The 23,806-nt window shown below is 43.3% G+C and overlaps 1 protein-coding gene across 1 annotated transcript in view; it reads right to left on the bottom strand.

Moving 5' to 3' along the window:
• LOC126252581 (mite allergen Der f 3-like) overlaps positions 1-23,806 on the bottom strand; it is a 95,674-nt gene that overhangs the window by 36,903 nt on the left and 34,965 nt on the right. The window contains exons 4-5 of the mRNA XM_049953482.1: positions 22,711-22,846; positions 6,595-6,711 (exon numbers count right to left, since the gene is read on the bottom strand). Of these exons, the coding sequence (XP_049809439.1) occupies positions 6,595-6,711; positions 22,711-22,846 (253 nt within the window). The remainder of the gene's footprint in view (positions 1-6,594; positions 6,712-22,710; positions 22,847-23,806) is intronic.

Below are 23,806 nucleotides of genomic sequence, written 5' to 3'. Positions count from 1 at the left end.
GCCCACGCCTACTACAGTAGTACAAGTTTATATGCCAACTAGCTCTGCAGATGACGAAGAAATTGATAAAAATGTATGATGAGATAAAAGAAATTATTCAGATAGTGAAGGGAGACGAAAATTTAATACTCATGGTGGAATGGAATTCGATAGTAGGAAAAGGGAGAGAAGGAAACGTAGGAGGTGAATATGGAGTGGGGGTAAGAAATGAAAGAGGAAGCCGCCTGGTAGAATTTTGCTCAGAGCATAACTTAATCATAGCTAACACTTGGTTCAAGAATCATGAAAGAAGGTTGTATACATGGAAGAAGCCTGGAGATACTAAAAGGTATCAGATAGATTATATAATGGTAAGACAGAGATTTAGGAACCAGGTTTTAAATTGTAAGACATTTCCAGGGGCAGATGTGGAGTCTGACCACAATTATTGATTATGAACTATAGATTAAAACTAAAGAAACTGCAAAAAGGTGGGAATTTAAGGACTCCCCACCACGTAAACATGTCTTGATAAAACACGCACAGTTGGTGAAATGCACACAATCGATGAAAAGCACACAGTTAAAATCCTCCTATCGTCCATGCAAGCTGGTGGCGAACATGACTTTTGAAGGTTCTATTGGTTTGCCTTGTGAAGAAGGTGTGGCATGTGTTACATGGAATCTGTAAACGCAGTAGTTGTTGTCTAAGGGAGTTTTAGAGTTGCCTTTGTGGATTTTGTGTTTGAGGCCGTGTGTGTTTTGAAATTCAAAGGCCATGTCGGTTTTGTTCAATAATTTATTGATTTTGTTTCAGATGTTTCCTAGATAAATAGTAGCGGCAACGTTTTATTTCCTTCTTTGTTTCGTCTTCTAGTGGCAAAACTATTAATCCGTTAAAGATTCTTCCACACAGTGCTTAACGGATTAATAAATTTGCCTATAATTGTGGTGTTCCAGAATGCAGGGACTGAAAAAAAGGTGAATGTCGTCCAGTAAATAACAGAATAAAGGAGACTCATTCTCCCCATGCTGAGGACTAGAGATCAGAAGTTGCAAATTTTTTAAATGCCAAGGTGTCAAATACGTTGTAGTGCTTCGAGAATTTCCGTGTAAATTCTAGAACCACTTGGCCTTCCTCCGTCTCGAACCCACGATATTTTAAATAGAAGTGCGAGAGAGACGAATCCGACCTACTGCGCATAGCATGTTTATGTCCGCAGGTCTAAAAACACTCCCTAGCAAAATGTGGACGCGGCGGCTGAACGGCGGCCGACAAGTACGTGCTGTACGATCCATAGGGTTTCAGTGTATGTGTAGAGAAGAGCCTGTGCTATTCTTCGCTGGTTTAGTGGCTGTGTTGATTGTTAAGGACAAATGAAGAAATGAGATTAGACTTTTAAGCAATTCATGTGTTGTACTTGCTATAAGCAAGACATGTTAATATTTTCTGGTGGTTATTAAACCAGCCCTGTTGCAAAATTTATCCCAATAGAGTCTAATGTTTGACGACTTGGTTGACTCGCACGAGTTCGAATATTTATATGAGAAGTGGTGAATTTGTTTTGTGTGGAAGTTTAAATATACCATGACTGAACTAAAAGCATTCTTCGAGTATCAAATTATTTCAAGAGTAGAGAGAGAATCTGATAAATTCCCTTAACCAGCATTATTTTTCGGAGAAGAAGGTTTTGGAGATCGACGTGGCCGGCTATCCAGCGAAGAAGATCGGCTGTGCATACCAAGTAAGTCAACCTATGGCAGAGAGGTGGGAAGTTTGCAAACCAGCTCCACATCGCTTCTTGCCATCAAAAAACGTTAGAACGTTCAGAGGTCTGTTCTTCCAAGGTCACCTGATCTCTTTGTATGTGACTTACATGTGTGTGTTTGTGGGACGGGGGGAAGCGACATTGCGAAAAACTCAGTCCATGTTCCTCCATTTCCAACAACTTTGAATGAACTGCAACACCACACGGCAACCTACAGTTTAACATGGACTCTGAACCACGGTGCAACTCGACATTTTTAATACATACAAACATTGGTAGAGGTCAAAAAAGTGACGAGTGACAGACAAAAATACTGAATCCGACGGGGATCGAACGCCCCGTCCTTAGGTTTCTTTTTCTGGTACTTAACCATTCAGCCAACAAACCACATCTGAACACATATACTGGAGGGAAAACTTGTAGCTAGGAAAACCAAGGGGAGATCAAGGAATAAAATAATAGGTCATCTAGAGATAAGTAAAGGTCAGAAATATGAAGAAATGAAGAGGATGGCACGTAGTAGAAAAGAGTGGCTGCAGCGAGACATTATGTTTAGGCGTAAACGGTGATGTTACTCAAAAAACGAGTTGAAATAGTGAGTGGAGGAAAAGAGAAACCAATAAACCTGTGATGTGATGTGACCGACGCTGTAGTGCACTAGAGCATTCGAATCTATCACAATGTCTAAAAGCGAGCACCATGTACTCGTGCAGTTGTTATGCTCTTCCGTCCGAAGACTGATTTTATAGAGATTTCCACAACAGTCTAGTCTGTGCCAGCCAGCGCTGTGCGTCTCTGCACAACTACTGCAGCCTATACAGGGTGAAAAGTATGCTGTGCACCAACGTCTGCGTGAGACCGGGTCATTTAGCAGATTACCTGGACAGGGACGCCGTCGCACGGTAAGAACGCTGCAAGTTGAGGAAGCTGTCTTGCAGCATGTGGAGCGGGATCCTTTAATCAGCACTCGTGCAATTACACGTAACTTGGGGACGAATCAGACGAATGTAAGAACAGTCCTTCGAGAGCAATTGTTACGTCCATTTCATTTACAGCGTGCCCACAACCTGGAACCAGTTGATTATCCACCCAGAGCACAGTTTTCGCAGTGGTTCCTGGGACACTGTGAAATGCATCCAACATTTCCATCCTCTGTGTTGTTTACCGATGAAGCAACATTTGGGCATGATGGAGTCTTCAACATGCACAATTCGCATGTTTGGAGTGATGATAACCCACATGCCACAGTTACTAGCGCTCATCAAATGCGGTTCTTTGTTAATGTGCCGAGCGGTTCTAGGCGCTTCAGTCTGGAACCGCATGACCGCTACGGTCGCAGGTTCGAATCCTGCCTCGGGCATGGATGTGTGTGATGTCCTTAGGTTAGTTAGGTTTACGTAGTTCTAAGTTCTAGGGGACTGATGACCTCAGATGTTAAGTCCCATAGTGCTCAGAGCCATTTGAACCATTTTTTTTTGTTAATGTGTGGGTCGGTGTTGTTGGGGACTGTTTAATTGAGCCGTATCTGCTTCGTAGGCCATTAAATGGCAGGCGCTATTACAATTTTCTCGCCAGAGCACTGCCAGAATTGCTGGAAACCGTCCCGCTCCCTACAAGACAACGCATGTGGTTCCAACATGACGGGGCGCCGGCACATTTCAGTCGTCGTGTGCGTCGATTCCTGGACCGACGGTTCCCAGAAACGTGGATTGGCAGTGGTGGTCCTATACCATGGCCGGCTCGATCCTCAGATATGTCCCCTCTGGACTTTTTTGTTGGTTTAATTAATTTGTCGCCAGAGAAATCTTCCTCTACCGGTTTAAAAACTCCTCATAGGAAAACATGACATGAGGGTAAAATATTTGTTTTGATGTCCCCTACAGCCTCCCAGAGCTTGTCGGTTTAAATACTTTTCACCCTGTATAGGTCGGAGCCTGCTTGCTGGAGCCAAGCCTTGGTCTTCCTCTACAATTTGTTGCCCCACGCAACATTGCATTACCAAATGGACGACTGGTTGAAGTCTCAGGATGTGTTCTATCAATAGTCCGCTCTTTTAGTCAAGTTCTGCAATAAATTTCTTTTTTCAGCGATTTGGTTCAGTGCAAGACATTCCAAAAGATACAGTCACCACCGCAAAATATCATTTATTTAAAGTGATTTCGGCACATGCAATAGGCCGTCTTCGAACTGATGCACCATTTGCTGGTGTTAGCGACGTACTAAGTAGCTGTCTGTTGTCAAGACGGGAGCAGTTCATTAATTAAAACTTCCGGGCTGAATTGCCGTGGTCCATATATAAAACTTATTCTCCTTCGTGACGTTTCGTTGCCTACGGCGGGCAACATCTTCCGAGGTGAGTCGGCGACAGGCTGCTAGACAACAACCATCGGCTGGAAAAGTTTTTCTTCCATTTATTCATAGCATCACGGACCGTATTGGGAAAGTTTAAGATCGGTGAAAGACACACGACACCCCTTAGCTATCCCAGGTGTGTATAAAATTCCGTGTAGCTGCGGCATGGTTTATATTGGAACAACTAAAAGGAGTGTTAATACCCGCCTGACAGGCCACAAAAGGAACTGTAGATCGGGACAAATTGACAAATCAGCTGTAGCGGAACACGTTTTCAAAGACAAATGTGATAGCTAGGACCTCACATTATTATACCCGCCTGTACCGAGAAGCTATAGAGATTTACAAGCACGAAAATAATTTTAATAAAAAAGAAGAAGGATTAAAACTAGACAAGATATGGCGGTCGATTTTGCACCAACGAAGTGACAATCGATTACCTGTAATCGAGAGAGATGTCACTAGACAGAGATAGTTTTAAAGTCGAAAGCACATGATGAGTGGTGGCGCCATCTAAGCGCTTTATATAAGCGGGACCTCCAGCGCCTAGCAGCCAGTCGCCGACTCACCTCGGAAGATGTTGCCCGAAGTAGGCAACGAAACGTCAGGAAGGAGAAGAAGTTTTATATATGGACCACGGAAATTCAGACCGGAAGTTTTAATTAATGAAGACGCCGGCCGTGAAAGCTTACATGTTATGACGGAAGCAGTTATCGTCTTAACAACACGCAGCTGGTCAGCACGTCGCTAGCACCAGCAAATGGTGAAATCCATCTGTATGTGCCGAAAACGTTTATTTTAAATAAATAAGATTTTGCGATCGTACTTGCTTATTCATAAGAATTATCACAAGTAAGATCGCTAACACTGCAAGCCATGTTGGTTAAAAATTCAGAAAAGCTTTCCGAACATTTACATTTACATTAGATGTTAACAAATTAAAGATTTTCAGGAACGCTTTTCTTGCAAGTCTGTATACTGAGGTGACTAAAGTCATGGGGTACCTCCTAATATCGTGGACATCCTTTACCCTAGCGTAGTGCAGCAGCTCAACGTGGCATGGACTCAACAAGTCGTTAGAAGTCCCCTGCAGAAACAATGAGCCCTTCTGCCTTTATAACAGTCCAGTCTATAACTGCGAAAGTGTTGGCAGTGCAGTATTTTGTGCACGAAATGACCTCTCGATTACACCCCATAAATGTTCGACGGGATTCCATGTCGGGCGATCTGGGTGGCCGTAGCATTCGCTCGAATTGTCCAGAATGTTCTTCAAACCAATCGCGAGCAATTGCGGCTCGGTGACATAGCGCATTGTCATCAACAAAAACTCCATCATTGTTTGGGTAAGTGAAGTGCATGAATAGTTGCAAATGGTCTCCAAGTAGCCGAACAAAACAGTTTACAGCCAGTGAAGACCTACTTTCATGCTCATAAATTAAGGATAATTTCAGAATGTGGTGCCACAGAAGGTGGCACTATAGCGAACTGGCGCTAATAGAATAGGCACATAGGGAACACGCACGACACAGATATGTAAGTCCACGGTATTGATAATAAATTGAGAAAACCGTCCCGAAACACATGTGCTACAAATCGCCACTGTTTCCTGCGCTTGTACCCCGACATCAGTATGGGATATGATCACCATGCACACGTACACAGGCGGCACAACGGATTGGCATAGTCTGGATCAGGTTGTGGAGCAGCTGCTGGGGTATAGGCTCCCATTCTTGCACCAGTGTGTGTCGGAGCCCCTGAAGTGTCAACATGTCCACACCACTACATTCGTGGTGGGCCTAATAGATGTTTGCGAACGCACACGCTGTGCCCGAACTCGTACGGGACTTGGTAGATTAATCTGCCGCGAGTAATGAGTATGGTGGGCAAACATCTATTAGGCGCACTACGAATGTAGTGGTGTGCACATGTTGGGAACGTGCATCTCACTGGGAGCGTGCAAGGGATAAGTCCCTGCAGGCGCACTATTCTCTGCGCCCTCGGTGGCTCAGATGGATAGAGCGTCTGCCATGTAAGCAGGTGATCCCAGGTTCGAGTCCCGGTCGGGGCACACATTTTCAACATGTCCCCAATGAAGTATATCAACGCCTGGTTGCAGCTAGGTTGTCAATTTTATTATCACTTCATAATAGCCGATACGCCTAAAGTACTGCATAGATAAATACCGTGATCTACTAACAGCAAAATGTAATGGGAAGAAATGAAAGTGCCAAATGAATAGACAACTTTCACGCTCCGTTATTCTTGCCTTGGGGAACAGGCTACAGCCCCATCTCATCCAATGTTTGGTTGCTACTCCCCTATCGTATCTCGTGACATTTATATTTGAAGCCTGGTTTCTGTACACAAGTGGTAAATGAGCTTTCACTCCTTGCACTCTATTCCTACTACCCTCAGAAGAGTGTATTTCAGTCAACATTGCCGGAAGCTTTCTTGAAACCTCGGGGAACAGAGGGTCGCAGACCTTGTCGGCTTACCTGCAAGAGCCCCCATCCGACGACGGTGGCGACGGCGCCGTCTTGCACGGACTGCCCCTGTTGCGGCAGCGTCGCTGCGGCCACCTTCACTCCGTCCAGCGGGAACGGCTCCGCAACCTGCAGAACACGCGGTGTTCACCTCCGATCCAGCCATCTATACATTCCTACATGGAGTTCGGTAAATACCATTATCAAGAACACTAAAGTTACACAGGGTGAACCTACATTCTCCCTACAAAATTTCAAAGGTCGTTTATGAGTATTTCGGAATAACTTGGTCTCATCATCGTACGCCAAGTATACAATGGCAATGGCTCTGCCTGTCCCAAAAGCTCCAGCGTTCACCTCCGTTGTCTGGCTACCATTGGAACTTCTGTCGAATAACCGTCGGCGGGTATAAGGCCGTTTGAGATCCGTGGAACGGTGAACCTTGAGATGTTACAGGTAGATGGAATAAGGTCCAAAGCCACGCGTGGAGTAAGAAATCCCTCTGGCTACTAAAGGATCTCAGGTTAATTTTTGAACTGAAGAGGACGCAGAAAGAATTTTATTCCAGATTACATATTTAAAATAAAATTTTATAACAATTTTAGGCACCATCTTGATTTTATTATTGTTTACACTGATGGATCTAAGCAGGGGACTTCATTGCCTGCTCACTCGTGTTCCCCTATGTTTCATCATTTTTCAGTTTACTATGTAGAATTATTTTCTATCTTGGGCGGACACGTCAGCAGATGCGATAATGTCAAGGAGAGAAATTCCTAATGTGCTCTCATTCCTAAAGTGCCCTTATTGCTAGTGGAACAGATGTACCCAGCGGATAGGATGATCCAAAATACGAGGGTTGGAACTTTAATAGTCGCAACTATTTATTTACAGCTCGTATAAAATAGATACGTGATTCAAAATTTTACTGACCTTAAAAGTAGACACCAGCATTGTGTATAACCCGTTACCAACGATGTGAAAGTCTTAGGATACTCTTAGCGGTGCCAATTGTGTTGATAGTTCGAGCGGCGCGATCTAATGATCGACGTAGGTCGTGTTACAAAACTGAACAGCATAGAGACAGAAATGATGACACTTTCTGCAGGACTTGACCATCATTTTGCAGGACAATGCTCAAGTACGTACAGTGCAAGCTGTTACTGATTTGTTTGACTGATGGGGCTGCTAAATGCTATACCACCTGACTTAAGCCCTCGTAAGTTCAACTCGATTTCTAAACTGAAGGAAACACTTCACGGCATTCGCTTCAAATCTGCCACGAATTCGTCGGGAAATAGACCGCGCTGCTCGAGCTATCAACACAACTGGCACTGCTAAGAGTATCCTACGACAACCACATCGTTGGCAACAAGTTATACACAATGCTGGTGAGTACTTCGAAGGTCAGTAAAACTTTGAAACACATCTATTTTGTACAAGCTGTAAATAAATAGTTGCCACTATTTAAGTTCCAGCCCTCGTACCTAAGATGCTTTTCTTTTCTTGCTAAGGTAGCAGAAGGAATTAATTTTCTACCCAGTCTCAGGGCACAAAGGGCTCCTGAGAAATAAACTGACACACCTGGCAAGGAGGCTTGTTCCCTTCAACTTGATGATCTCTTTTTAGTCCTGTGGGCAAGCACTGCATATCTAGACCAGAAGGCCATGTGTTGGTGGGAGGTTCAGTGCCTGGAATGGACCAGCACAGAAACTGCAGCTACAGCCCAGCTGTAGCTTTCCTCATCCTAACCACAATCATGCAAAGAAGTAGCCCTTGCAAAGCAAAGAGTGGGACAATGTCCCTTGAGACATTGTTTTCCCTTACTTCGGGAGGAAGCCCAGATGGATCCTCACTGTGAAGAGAAATCCAATGTCCCACTCTTAGACTTGTAGTGGCCACTTCTTCAGCTGGTTGTGGCGGGAAAGAGATTAGGCTTGGTTGCACTGTGGCTGTGGTTTCAATGACCGCCCTACCTCCAATGAACCTCCCATTAACACATGGCTTTCTGAGTCGCCACTGACTGCCCAAATGGTGACCGAACAGCGAGCGGGAAATTGAAGGGAGCAAGCGTCCTTGGCAACTGCAACAGGAAGAACATCCGAAATTTTATTGCTGCTGTTCGGATTCATCCTGTGAAATATCACGTAGCAGTCAGTCATAAGAAGCAATGTCTCATCTCATCACACTGAAAGTTTTGATAATTACTACTGCATTACTTTATATGTGTGTACTACCTATCCTGGCCACACAATGCTGTGTCTCAGTCTGGTGAATTGGAAAAGAAACAAGAGAGAAAGCACACATTTGCAATACCTATGAGAATTGGATATACATCCTGATCTTTTCCCTTCCTGTTTCTGTCCATCTCTTCCTTCCTCTCTCTTTATGTATCCTCCTCTTCCTTCCCCCTATCTCCGTCAACCAATTTCTACCCCCTCTCTCTGTCCTTTTTTCTCGCCTCTTTCTCTCCATCTTCTCCTGCTCCCTCTTCCTCCCCCTCTCTCTGTCCAGCACCTCCTATCCCCTTTTTAAATTCGTCTTCTCCTCCCACTCTGTCCATATCTTCCTACCCCTCTCTACCCTTCTCACTGACCATCTCCTCCTTTCCACTTTTCATGTTCATTTCCTAGCTCCCTTCTGACCAATCTCTCTGACCTTAAGCCTCGTTTATCGTTACTGAATTTAGATTCTGTAGCAGTATTCTAATCATAATCCGATTAGTCATAAATACAACTTCCCTGTTTGCTGTTTGCAGTTGCTGACAATATTCTATATGTATGTATGTATGTATGTGTTGTGTGTGTGTGTGTGTGTGTCCAAACGTTTTTTGCAGTAACATGTGAAAATTTGAAATAAATTGATGGAGTACTTTCTTTAGATTTCCAGTAACAATGTTTTCCCACTATATATTACATAAATATTTTTATATTATATGTATATTAAATATATATATAGCAAATATTGATCCGAATGTCCATTAAAGTATTCTGAAAAAGTTGGAAGTGCATCGGGCAAACATTCTTCGAGATTCTTGGTGACGTTTTCCCTTTATGCATTACAAATTATGTATGTACTACATACATTAAAGATGACATAAAGACATGTCCATATTCAGGTGCAGCGTTGTGACAAAATTTCCAAGTGACTGTTGAAGAGCTTTCGGAGATTTAAGATTTTGAACAAACCATCTTTTACAGTTATATATAGATTTCCTTTATAATTATTACATATATATGTTTATCAGTAGGTATATAGAAAGACGCGCACGTTCGAATGCAATATCAAAGATATGTACGATTTTGACCAAATGAACATTTACCTTTTCATTTACATAGATATAAATATTCATTTCTTCAAAATCTTAAATCTCTGAAAGTTCCTCACTGATTGCTTCGAAGCAATATATATATATATATATATATATCTGGATCTCTTCCACATTTTTTGGCAAAATCAATTCCGCTTCATATATTATATATGTTTTCGTATATTAAATATGTTTAAAACATATGTAATATAGGTCTGTCTGATTGTTCATTATAGTACCAGGTGAAAATCTTAAGTACGTTGGTCAAGTAACTTCTATGTGAGATATGTGTTTATATATTATAAGAAAGCATTCTGGTAGGTATATGAAAACACTATGTGCTTGAATGTAACGTTGCGTCAAAATTTCAAAGCTGTTCGTGAATAACTTTCAAAGATATATGATTCTGAACGATTTGGAACTAACTATTGTGGGATCATTTTTCGGAGTAGACCCGCAACATACGCAAATTCACAACATTCAAATGAGAGACCCACCCTCACTGTATGTAATTAACTGATCTTAAATATATGAGCAATCGTTACTTGCAGCAATGTAAAATTGGACTTGCATGCTATTTGGGAGTGAGGAAATGTTATGGAAGCAAAATGTACGACGCGGCCAGTGAGCCGAACCCCAGGGCGGCTGGGTGCCCGTTCCACTTCTGTCTAGGGACCATGAGGGGTGGTGGTCACACAATGGCCGAGGGCTGGCAGAGCTTTCTCTCACGGCCTGGTGAGCCGCAGTATGAATTCTGCAACTGAGAGAGCTTCCTGTAGCAACCACTTGCGAGAATGTTATATGAGATGGACTGAGGAGAACCTTAGCAGAAAGCGCTATTGTCTGAAGAACGCCGGCCGGTGTGGCCGAGCGGTTCTAGGCGCTTCAGTGTGGAACCGCGCGACCGCTACGGTCGCAGGTTCCAATCCTGCCTCGGGCATGGATGTGTGTGATGTCCTTAGGTTAGTTAGGTTTAAGTAGTTCTAAGTTCTAGGGGACTGATGACCTCAGATGTTAAGTCCCATAACGCTCAGAGCCATTTTTTTTGTCTGAAGAACGTAGACACGACTTTTTGGATGGATACCGGAGACTGCTATCGGGCAGGTGAAAAGAAAGCCGCGAGTCTCTGAATGTGAGACTTTTACGCCAGAATTTTTGTAAGAACATAAGGAAGACGGTCATTGGTTCATCTGAAGCTTTTTCCAGAGTGACAGAGCACGGCAACGCCGAAAGGAACCTCCTTTTTTGGATGAAGAAAGAGACAGAAAAAGCGAGGAACGACATTTATTCCAGGAAGCTGTTAGGAAGAAATTCACTGTTTCAACAAGTTAAACGTAGCCCACGGAATGGGGCCGGGGCTCTTAGAGACTTATTTTTAGGGGTCTGAGCTCGCAAGATATAGACTCCAGCCCATCAGTCTAGCTTGTAACGAAAAATGCGATAAAGCGAAGCTTCCTTGAAGGACGTCGTCGCACAGTAAATACACATTTCAACTTACTCTCCTCTCCTCCTGGTCTTTTTTGCAAGACTTCTACTTAAATCTTCATCACAGATCTTCAACTTATAACACCATCTTCGAAGGTAGATCACTGGTGCTGTCACAGATTGAGGTCACAGTGTTTCTGCCGCCAACAGCTACAATATGATGCTACCGAGTAGGTTCTGCGTGAGATGTGGGGAAAGTCAAATCAACTTACATCTTTCAACGTCTTAGAGGTAGGCCCTAACGACTTATCTTGCAAGTCATGAAACTTTTTCTTCCAAATTCCACAACAAGTGTGAGATACTATCTTCCATAATTCTGTGTGTTCCTTCAGTAATTCTATCATTTACTAACTCATTTCACGACCATCACTTAGTACTTCTACGATTTATTTTCCGTTTTTCCCCCAACCCCATGTCAGATGAACAGATTTGCATCCGCACATGTTGCCGCAAGTAACTTTTTACCGATATGTTGCCACAGGGTGCGTTTATGAAATATTATTCAGAATGAAGTATTTTTGTCATAATTATGAATTGTGCAGATGATAAAAAAAAGAATGTCAATATATCCAGTTTCATTCAGTTTTACATTCATAATAAAAGAAAACTATCTACAAAACCAACATTTACATTTTTATTCATGTAGAGTAGGTGCGAACAGCTTGTTTGCAGGACACTCCTCCTCCTCTTAAACTGCTTTACGACTAGGGTTACCATAATACAAATGGCAACTAAAACAAGCAGAAATATTTATATTTTCAGTAAACTAGATAAAAAAGGGGTGACAACATATCTCAAAGAGAAACTGGAAACATTTAACTCTGGGTAAGAGCATGAAGAGGAAATTTGAATCTACTGTAGAAGAATAGTTGAAAAAACGCTGAATAGACATGAAGCTAGTGGAACAGTCCATGATGGGAGGGGCCCTCCCTGGTGTCTGTAAATAAAATTCTGAAGCAAAAGCGACTGGCGCGCAATCATCGTACCGTTGACCTATACTTTCTGATGGACGATTCACGTAGCATCACGCAGACACTTCCGTTGGTAACACAGGAGTCCGATGCGAGAGGCTGCTTGGCTCCCACAGATTAGGCAAGTGTGTGTCTCCTCGAAACAGGGGTTCGTCGAAGCCACGTTTATACACACTCGTTTCACAGCTACGTTGTAGCTGCAGATTCCGTTTGAAACTTACTGCCGTTCTTGGCCCGTTTTCTCCACCTGCTACAGTCTTCGGCGAGCTCCTCCCACTTCTTGCAGTCAATATTAAATACATTTATGTCACAACTGGCGCAATCTTTAAAGCGCAGTGCAAGTCTTTCTGGCGGTCTCTTGGCAAGTGCCATCCCAGTGATCAGTGTGTATCAGGGAAGAGGGGTGTGGTCCATACAATGTTAGTGTCCCAGCCATCGCAGGTAAAGTTCCTTTAGAGTGGCTGTGGTACTCGGTTGCTTCGCGGAATTCAGGACCATCTCGTTTGCCACGTGATCCCTCCATGTTATTCCCAGAACATTTCGTGAGCACGGCAGACGAAAGTTGTTGCACTCACGTTCTTGCTTAGCATATTATATCTAAATCTTGGCTCCATAAACGAGGTTGCTTAGGACACCACCTTCATAAACGAGTGTCTTTTGCTGTCAACGTAAGGAGTTTGTTGTCTCATTCTCTTGTACTGAGCTTCTTAAAACTGTTGACCTTTGCCGGCCGGAGTGGCCGTGCGGTTCTAGGCGCAGGTTCGAATCCTGCCTTGGGCATGGATGTGTGTGATGTCCTTAGGTTGTAGTTCTAAGTTCTAGGGGACTGATAACCACAGCAGTTAAGTCCCACAGTGCTCAGAGCCATTTGAACCATTTTGTTGACCTTTTTGCCAACTCTCTCGTTTACCTCTTAATCGAAAGAGAGATCTTCTGACACTAACGAGCGGAGACACAAAATTTCTCGACGACATTCAACAGGAGGCTTATTGTTGTGACAGGCAAATCCGTGTATCCTTGCGCCATAGCCACGATCTTCTATACATTAACAGGCACAGAGAAGAGACTGAACGCAGTAGCAAATTTATTAACAAGATTTTAAGGTCGTTTTGTGTACGTGCTATGGGTACTTCATCGGCAGCGAATATAAGGTTTTTGCAAGTAAGTCCTCATGGTAGCGCTTCGATCTGAGTAGCGAGTGTACTGAGTTTGCTGTCGACTTGGTATTTAGACCGATTCTCTGGTCTGTTTGGCTGAAAGCTACTTTTAGAAGTAGCGAGAAGCATATACCAACTAAGGAATGAGCCAGTAAACATCTTTGGCGAACTCCTCTTTGCACAAAAAACCAATCGCATATGTTTCCACCAAATATTAAGCACCCTCCATGTCGTCATGAAAAGCCCTGATCATCCTCAGGAGTTTTGGAGGACACGCTGTCTTCACTCATAAAGTAAACAATCCCGCCCTCCTTACTGTATCAAGTGCCTTATTTAGGCCGATGAAAGCAATGAGCCGGCCGTTATGATCGAGCGGTTCTAGGCGCTTCAGTCCGGAACCGCGCTGCTGCTACGGTCGCAGGTTCGAATCCTGCCTCGGGCATGGATGTATGTGATGTCCTTAGGTTAGTTAGGTTTAAGTAGTTTTAAGTTCTAGGGGACTGATGACCTCAGATGTTAAGCCCCATAGCGCTCTTTTTTTTTTTTTTTTTTTAGGAATGGTAATAAGGTAAGTATAGAATTAAAATTTTAAGTCTCATCGTATGAAAACAATTCCGAATAAGACTGCTGCGAATTCGTCATGAGGGACCAGAGACAGCTTCTCGCGATGCGTTTGTTTACCGTGAGAAGCGCTACAGAATGCCCACAGAGACAGTTATGTTATACAGGAAATGTATCTGCAGTTGCGAATATAAATGGAAATGCCGTGTGGCTTGGGCCTCCCGTCGGGTAGACCGTTCGCCTGGTGCAAGTCTTTCGGGTTGACGCCACTTCGGCGACTTGCGTGTCGATGAGGATGAAATGATGATGATAATGACAAAACCACATCCAGTCCCCGAGCGGAGAAAATCTCCGATCCAGCCGGGAATCGAACCCGGGCCGTTAGTCATGACATTCCGTCGCGATGACCACTCAGCTACCAGGCTCGGACGTTGTGAATATAGGCAACCTCCAACTTTAGACTGTAATGACAGTATTGAAATTTTGTGCCGGACCGGGACTCGAACCCGGATTTTCCATTTGTCGTTAGCAGTAGGCTTAACCATTTCGGTTACCCGTACACGCTTCACAGCCAGACCCAAACTTCCAATGTCGTCGTCCATGCGTCATTAACCTGCACGCGTACACTTACTATAATTCCCGTACGGGAGAGACAGTTTAATCGAAACCTGGTATCAGCCCGTTGCCTGGTATCGGCGGGTAAATAAGGTACTGAAATGCCTTTGTTTGTAAGAACTACGATGAAACGTTCTTTTGGACATGTACGCATTCAGGGATATACGAAATGATTAAGGCTACCGCTCGCGACATGCGGGAAATCTGGGGTCGAGTCCCGCTCCGGCATAAATTTTCAATGTCGTCACCCCATTCTACAGTTGGAGTTGCTCGTATTCGCGAATACGTTAACTATATTTCACAACGGCTGTAGTCTCCTCAGTGTCTGTTCCTTTGGACATGCAAGCATGTCCAAAGAGTCATTGCATTGTACTTTATACAAACACAGGCATTGCATTATCGTATTTATCGTTTTTCCAAATGTGAAAAACAGTTATGAGGTACAACACGGTCAAATATCTAGGATTTTGCTAATATCAAGTGTTCCATGATAAAATAGCTTCCATTTAGAGGTACAACGTGGTCCACGACTGACGAAGTGTGGCTTAACCGCCCACACGTTATGTAACTGGTTTTAAAAATACACACAATTTTCCTCACTATAAAACTCTATAACTGAAGAATTAACAGAATTCTCAAAATAGATTTAATATAGTATACAACACCATGGGCGATTCAAGAAGTCCGTCAAGGGGGGGGGGGGGGCTAATGATGGAAACGCGGGGGTGGTGGGGGTAATGATGGTGACGCGGGGGGGGGGGGGGGGGAAATCGAATATCGCTTAAAAAAAGAAGAGTTGGGGTCCTCCATCCTCCACCGACAAACTGGTAACATGTGGTGTCGCTTAAAGTAGTTTTTGGTAACTGTTTTGGAGTTCATGGTAAAAGCGTGTCTACAGAATGTGCGAGCCCGGGAAAATAGTACGATTTGATCCAGATGTCCGGCGATTTCGAAACCATTCCCTCGAATTGCGCAGAGTGTTCTTCAAACCAATAGCGAACAATTACGTTCCGATGACATGGCGCATTGTCATTCACAAAAATTCCGTCTTTGTTCGGGTACATGAACTCGATGAATGGCTGCAAATGGTCTCCATGTAGGCGAACATAACCATTTCTAGTCAATGAACGGTTCAATTGGACCAGTAGACCCAGTCAGTTACACGTAAACACAGCGCACGCCATTATGTAGTCACCAACAGCTTCCAAAGTGCCAACCGAGCGAGGTGGCGCAGTGGTTAGTACACTGGACTCGCATTCGGGAGGACGACGGTTCAATCCCGCGTCCGGCTATCGTGATTTAGGTTTTCCGTGATTTCCCTAAATCGCTCCTGGCAAATGCCGGGATGGTTCCCTTTTTGAAAGGGCACGGCCGACTTTCTTCCCCATCCTTCCATAATCCGATGAGACTCATGACCTCGTTGTTTGGTCTCTTCCCCCAAACAACCCAACCCAGTCCTACATAGTAAGAGAGTAAGCCAAGCCACCGTGTCTTGTTGACAGTTTGGGTTCATGGCTTCGCGAGGTCTGCAACCTGCTCGAACCTTCCCATCAGCTCTTATGAACTGAAACCGAGGCTCATCTGACCAGAACACGGTTTTCCTGTCGTCAAGTCTCTAACCGATATGGTCACGAGTCCAGGAGAGGCGATGTCGTGCTGTTAGTAAAGGCACTCGCGTCGGTCGACTGCTGCCATAGCCAATTAATGCAAACTCTCGCCGCTCCGTCCTAGCGGATACGTCGTCGTACGTCGACATTGATTTCTGCGGTTATTTCACTCAGTGTTGCTTGTCTATTAGAACTGGCAACTCTACGAAAACGTCAATGCTCTCGCTCATTAAGTGAGAGGCCGATGCTCGCTCTCGTTAAGGCCGTTGTCCGTGGTGAGAGGTAATGCCTCAAATGTGGTATTCGCGGTACATTCTTGACACTGTGGATCTCGAAATATTGAATTCTCGTAACGATTTCCGAAATGGGATGTCCGATGCGTCTAGCTCCACCTACATTCCGTGTTCAAACTCAGCTAATTCCCGTCATGTGGCTGTAATTACGTCTAAAGATTTTTTACACGAATCACTTCAGAACAAGTGACAGCTCGACCTGTGCACTGCCATTTTATAGTTTGTGTACGCGATACTACCGCCGTCTCTATGTTTGCATATCGCTACCCCATGACTTGTCACCTCAGCCTATGTAGGACTCGTAATATTTATAAACGCTGCACAAAACACAACCCAGTGTCTCAGAACAACAAAAACAGTAGAAAATAATGGAAACTGCTTATGATGTCTGTAGTGTGCTTTCCTTCATGTAAATGTAAAATCTTTCGCTGGACTGAAACACCAACCAGAACACATGATACGTTCCTAGGTACACTGTGCTCCAGGTGCAACACTATCCCCAATTATCCCCTGACGATGTACCAATCTTGCTGCGTAAAGGTCGTAGCGTGGGACGGCATGTGTACCCTGATTCTTGAAACTCCTACATATGTTGGTAATAAATCAGTTTACATCACCTTCAAAAAACTATTCGTAGATTCACGTTTTCGAGAGACAGAGTTACCCTAGAAGACATTTCGTGTATTTTGACTCAGGAGGAGAACACGACACGTGACATTACCCACCTTTCGAGAAACTTCACTCAGTTGAAGAGGAGTCAAAATAAGCGAACACGTTTCTCCGCTTATCCGCAGATACTTGACTGCTTCTTAGGAAAGTATTTGACGTTATTTACTTTTTAGAGCACGTTAATATCCGACGAAATGACAGTGGATAGCGTAGCGGCGTCTCACTTTCTGCGCCCCGTGTTCGAAACCCGATTATTGTGTCATTAATTTCATTTTTTCGTTAATCTACGCATGTCCGTACAAGACATGAATTTTTATTATTAAGTCAGGGAATACAAGGCCGTTGTATTAATTGTAAAATTACGACGTGGTTTCACGGTAACTGTCACATTTATCATACATTATATGAGTTTATAGTGTTTTCAGGGGTTATAATCATTTTAAATTCTCGTATTTTATATTTCATTCTTATATCAATTCTTCTATTAATTCAGGTATATTATTCCTTTGTTTATTTTTGAGGAAGATTTGGTGCATTCTCTTCGATGATACCGATCGGAAATTCCGAACACTACTACAACCGTTCGGAGGCACGTTAACCACAGTGACATTTCTTCGTATGAAATCTCACTCGTGAAAGAAATGTCGTAAACATTGCTGAAGATTTCACGCATTGGCAATAATTTCGCGGCAAACCACGCATCACGGATCACTTTACCGAACACTGGCGCTTACAAGTGAGTGAAGTGTTATGAAACGATGCGTGTATAGTGTGTACAGTGACTGATAGTGAGATATAAGTGAACAATGTGGCATTACAGTATTTAATTAGTTATTTGTAAAAAAAGTATTGTATACCAGGAGTAAATCTAATGATTGTCTCCAACTAGAAGACTGTAAATACGTGTATACGAGTTAGCGTATTTTAAATTGATCTAAATTTGTAAATACTTTGACACGTCCTATATCCTTGTAAAAAGAGACCTACAGATGAGTAAAGCTACTACTATTACTACAATTCATTATGAGTCAAGATACATTAAAGAAATTTCAGCGAAAATAATTTCGTATAATTTTCTGGTTCATTTACTTTTTTAAAATCATCAACGAGAAATAAAGTTAGTAGACGAATAAGGACAATGTTGTTTTAACATTCACTGGAAAACATTCATAGTTGGTTGGTTGTTTTGGGGAAGGAGACCAGACAGCGAGGTCATCGGTCTCATCGATCGGATTAGGAAAGGACGAGGAAGGAAGTCGGCCGTGCCCTTTGAAAGGAACCATCCCGGCATTTGCCTGGAGTGATTTAGGGAAATCACGGAAAACCTAAATCAGGATGGCCGGACGCGGGATTGAACCGTCGTCGAAAACATTCATACAGTAATGTTGTACGGACATACGTAGACGAATGAGAACAAAATAATAATAATAATCCGGCTTCGAGCACGGGACGCATAACTGTGAATTCGCGAAGGTAGCTACTTTGCTACCGCTGCGACTAAACTACTTATCCTCTAAATCGGCACATAAACTACGTCGAAAAATTTGCCCGTCGTTTTCTCGGTCAGGTATCTACGGACAAACCGGGACATGTTTATTTTGATCCTTCTTCCACTGAGCGAAGTTTCTGGGAAATAGGATTATGGTTCAAAATGGTTCAAATGGCTCTGAGCACTATGGGACTCAACTGCTGAGGTCATTAGTCCCCTAGAACTTAGAACTAGTTAAACCTAACTAACCTAAGGACATCACAAACATCCATGCCCGAGGCAGGATTCGAACCTGCGACCGTAGCGGTCTTGCGGTTCCAGACTGCAGCGCCTTTAACCGCACGGCCACTTCGGCCGGCCTAGGATTATGACATTTGCAATGTTCTCCTCATCATTACTCCTTCTACTCCATTGATGAATTTCTCAGTAGAACCAACTGATTATATATATATACATATATATATATATATATATATATATATATATATATATATATATATATATATAACTTCTGCAGAATTTCAGTGTAGTAATGTGTTCTTTGTAAATAAGTGTGTATGTGTGTGTGTGTGTGTGTGTGTGTGTGTGTATGTAAGAACAATCTAACTTCTGCACCATTTCAGTGCAGTAATGCGTTCATTGTAAATAAGTATTATAGTAGTTGTTTTACACGTTTATTACCTTATCAATAAATAAATAAATAAACTTTTTTTCTTCACTTAAAACGTCCGGGCTGATAGGCCGTGGTCGAAGTATAAAACTGTCTCCTGACGTTTCGTCTCCGACTGCGGGAGACATCCTCGTAGGTAAAGCGGCGAACTGCAAAGAGAACTCGAGGAAGCGCTGATTATATAGGCAGTACAGAGGGCGCCACTGTCCATCACGTGGCGTCGGCTATGAGATTGTCTCTGGTAATGCCAACATTCTCGATTGAAAGTAATCGATCGTCACGCTTGACGTGCAACGCTGACAACCAAATTTTATTCAGTTTAACACCTTCGTCTTTCCTGTTAAAATTATTACGATGTTTATCAATCTCGATAGCCTCTCTATACAAGCGTGCATAATAACGCGAGGTTTTTGATATGACGCTCGTCTCGCTGAATTTTATTTCATGATCACCTTCCTGGTAAACATGTTCCGCTACGGCCGATTTATCCGTGTGACCCAGGCGACAATTCCTCTTATGTTCAACAAGACGGGTGTTCACACTTCTCTTTGTGGTACCGATATAAACCTGTCCACAGCTACTCGTACAAGGAATTTTATATACCCCCGGTGTAGCCAAAGGGTGCCGTGCATCTTTTGCCGACCTTAAAAATTCTTTTATTCTCCTAGTAGGTCTGAAAATAGTTTCCACCCCATACTTGCCTAAAACTTTCCCAATGCGATCTGTGACCTTGCTAATGAACGGAAGAAAAACTTTGCCCATGGACGACTGTTGTTCGTCGTTACTCCTGATTCTCTGCCTAGAGCGAAGTACTCGATCTATATCCTTGCTAGAATAGCCATTCTTCACGAAAGTTGACCGTAGATGTTCAATCTCATCTTTTAAATAAACAGGTTCACTCCTGATTCTCTGCCTAGAGCGAAGTACTCGATCTATATCCTTGCTAGAATAGCCATTCTTCACGAAAGTTGACCGTAGATGTTCAATCTCATCTTTTAAATAAACAGGTTCACAAAGTTTGTGCGCCCTGTCTACCAAAGGTTTCATTACATCTCTTTTTTATCTAGGGTGGTTCTTTGAATCTTTGTGTAGATAACGGTCAGTATGTGTGGGCTTTCTATGCAAGATTCCGACTATGAAGATTTTAAGAATGACAAATCGACCGGTGAAGGCGTCTTCATTTGGCTCCAACGATAAGAAGCTGCTTTGTAAAACAGAAGCGTACCCACCTAGACTTTATGGCTTACCCAAAGTTCATAAACCTGGGATTCCGTTGAGGCCAATTGTCAGCGCTATAGGCGGACCAACACACTAGTTAGCTAGACACCTTGCCTCAATGCTGCAGCCTTATGTTGGTAGGACGGACAGTAATATTAAAAATTCAGCTCATTTCATTGACAAGTTAAAGGAAACGAGCGTGGGCCCGGATGATATCCTCGTCAGTTTTCAGGTTGTGTCGTTATTTACCATGATTCCGGTAAACGAAGCTATCTTATGCATAGCGGATATTTTTCCCACCGATATTGTGGCATTATTCCGACACGCCTCACCACAACCTACTTTCAATACAATAGTGACTTTTATGAACAGATTGACGGGGTGGCTATGGGCAATCCTCTCAGTCCTGCTGTGGCTAACTTATTTATGGAGACTTTTGAACAACGGGCGTTGCAGACTGCCACTAAGAGACCTGCCAGATGGTATCGCTATGTCGATGACACGTTCGTAGTATGGACACACGGAGCAGTGGAGTTGGATGCCTTCCTGACACATTTAAACAGCATTAATCCGAAAATCCAATTCACTATGGAGACAGAAAGGAATGGGCAATTGAACTTCCTGGATGTGTCTGTGATTAAACGACCGGACGGAACGTTGGGCCATAAGGTGTATAGAAAGCCCACACATACTGATCGTTATCTACACAAAGATTCAAACCACCACCTTAGACAAAAAAGAGGTGTAATGAAAACTTTGGTAGACAGGGCGCACAAACTTTGTAAACTTGTTTATTTAAAAGATGAGATTGAACATCTACGGTCAACTTTCGTGAAGAATGGCTATTCTAGCAAGGATATAGATCGAGCACTTCGCTCTAGGCAGAGAATCAGGAGTAAGGACGAACAACAGTCGTCCATGGGCAAAGTTTTTCTTCCGTTCATTAGCAAGGTCACAGATCGCATTGGGAAAGTTTTAGGCAAGTATGAGGTGGAAACTATTTTCAGATATACTAGGAAAATAAAAGAGTTTTTAAGGTCGGCAAAAGATGCACGGCACCCTTTGGCTACACCGGGGGTATATAAAATTCCTTGTAGCTGTGGACAGCTTTACATCGGCACCACAAAGAGAAGTGTGAACACCCGTCTTGTCGAACATAAGAGGAATTGCCGCCTGGGTCACACGGATAAATCGGCCGTAGCGGAACATGTTTACCAGGAAGGTGATCATGAAATAAAATTCAGCGAGACGAGCGTCATATCAAAAACCTCGCATTATTATGCACGCTTGTACAGAGAGGCTATCGAGATTGATAAACATCGTAATAATTTTAACAGGAAAGACGAAGGTGTTAAACTGGATAAAATTTGGATGTCAGCGTTGCACGTCAAGCGTGACGATCGATTACTTTCAATCGAGAATGTTGGCATTACCAGAGACAATCTCATAGCCGACGCCACGTGATGGACAGTGGCGCCCTCTGTACTGCCTATATAATCAGCGCTTCCTCGAGTTCTCTTTGCAGTTCGCCGCTTTACCTCCGAGGATGTCTCCCGCAGTCGGAGACGAAACGTCAGGAGACAGTTTTATACTTCGACCACGGCCTATCAGCCCGGAAGTTTTAAGTGAAGACAATACCGGCCGTGAAAGTTTACATTGTATGATCAAACTTTTTTTATTTTAAATTCAGTGCGTTAGTATTTGTAAAATGATTCTTTCATATAGTGTTCTTTAAAAAATGACGATCATTACACTTGGGACCTGAGGAATGGTACATTAGCTTATTTGTCTGAGTTGTAAATATTTGTCATGTATTGTTGTTTTTATGACATGTTCTACATCCTGGAGGTCCTTCTCATTACGGATCAATTGGAATGAAAGTAAATCTAATCTAATCCGGGTCCGTCACGTCAAACTGATACATCTATGCTTCAAGATCATCATAGAAAGACACCGTATAATGAAATCGCCGTCGACGCGAAATTGAGCATGAACTTGCCTTTATTTTGTCAGAAATTTGCTAATTGCTCCGGAAGCAGCGCGCATTCTGTAGCGGGCACATCACGCCACAGGATAGGCCTACCTTAAGGATGCATATGTCGTGCAGCAGTGAGTCGCTGTCGTAGCCCGGGTGGACGACGGCCGCCTGCAGCTTGTGTCGCGTGCCGCCCTCGTGAAGCCGTGTTGTGCCGGACAACACCGACAACAAGGTCATGTCCCTGTGGTCAAATTCACGATCAGCAGTCATCACACTTTCCGCTAGCAAAAAATAATCGTAATCATGTCCATAGGCACGTTTTGGTTTCTTTCCTGTTCACTAAAAGAATCAGCAGAAGGGTGTCCCGCAAGCCAGGACAAATTTGAACTTTGCGCTATTTTGTCGTAGGACGGTTGGCAGACGTGGTTTTTTCATGTCTGTTATCTGCAATCCTTTCCATTAGTAGTCTGACAGCTTCTGTAAGGTGGGCATTGTTGTTTGATGCTTATTTTCTTCGTGGAGCAGATGGCAACTGAGTAACGTATCCAAGCGATAGAAAGCTATTACAACAACAGTGAAAGTCCCACGACAACCGTTCGTGAATAACATGTGACACTCGGAAGTAATGCTGCTCCAACCGAATCATAAGTTCGGAAGTTGATCCGGAAGTTTGAGACATGGGTTCTGTTTCAAACGTTAAGAAAACAGCACAACCGCGTTCCGTTCGAACACAAAAAAACATTGCTGTCGTGTTTGACCATGTGGGCGTAAGCCCCAAAAAATCGGTTCGCCGAAGAGCTCACAACTGAATTTATCACGACGTTCACTGCATGAAATCCTTTTAAAAGACCTGAAAATGCATGTGCACAAGTTTCATTTACACAAGAGTCCAAACCTGCAGATCATGGAAAGAGGATCTTGGCTTGTCAAGTGGAGAACAAGAACTTCACAAACAGAATAATTTTCTCAGATGAGGCGCACTTCCGTGTCAGTGGGTGCGTTAACAAGAAGAACTGCAGAATTTGGGATACCGAAAATCCGCGAGTGACTGTGAAAGACGGATGCATCCACAACGGACGACAGTGTGGTGCGGGTTTTGGGAAGGAGGAGTGATCCGTCTGTACTTTTCTGAAAATAATGAGAGAGCTACCGTCATTGTGAACGGCGTGCGTTACCGAAACATGCTTTATGATTGGTTTTT

Source organism: Schistocerca nitens, chromosome 4 (genome assembly GCF_023898315.1).
Source record: "Schistocerca nitens isolate TAMUIC-IGC-003100 chromosome 4, iqSchNite1.1, whole genome shotgun sequence".
In the NCBI taxonomy this organism is placed as follows: Eukaryota; Metazoa; Arthropoda; class Insecta; order Orthoptera; family Acrididae; genus Schistocerca; species Schistocerca nitens.
Note: the sequence above shows the minus strand (reverse complement) of the source record. Positions and strands in the feature narration are given on the sequence as shown.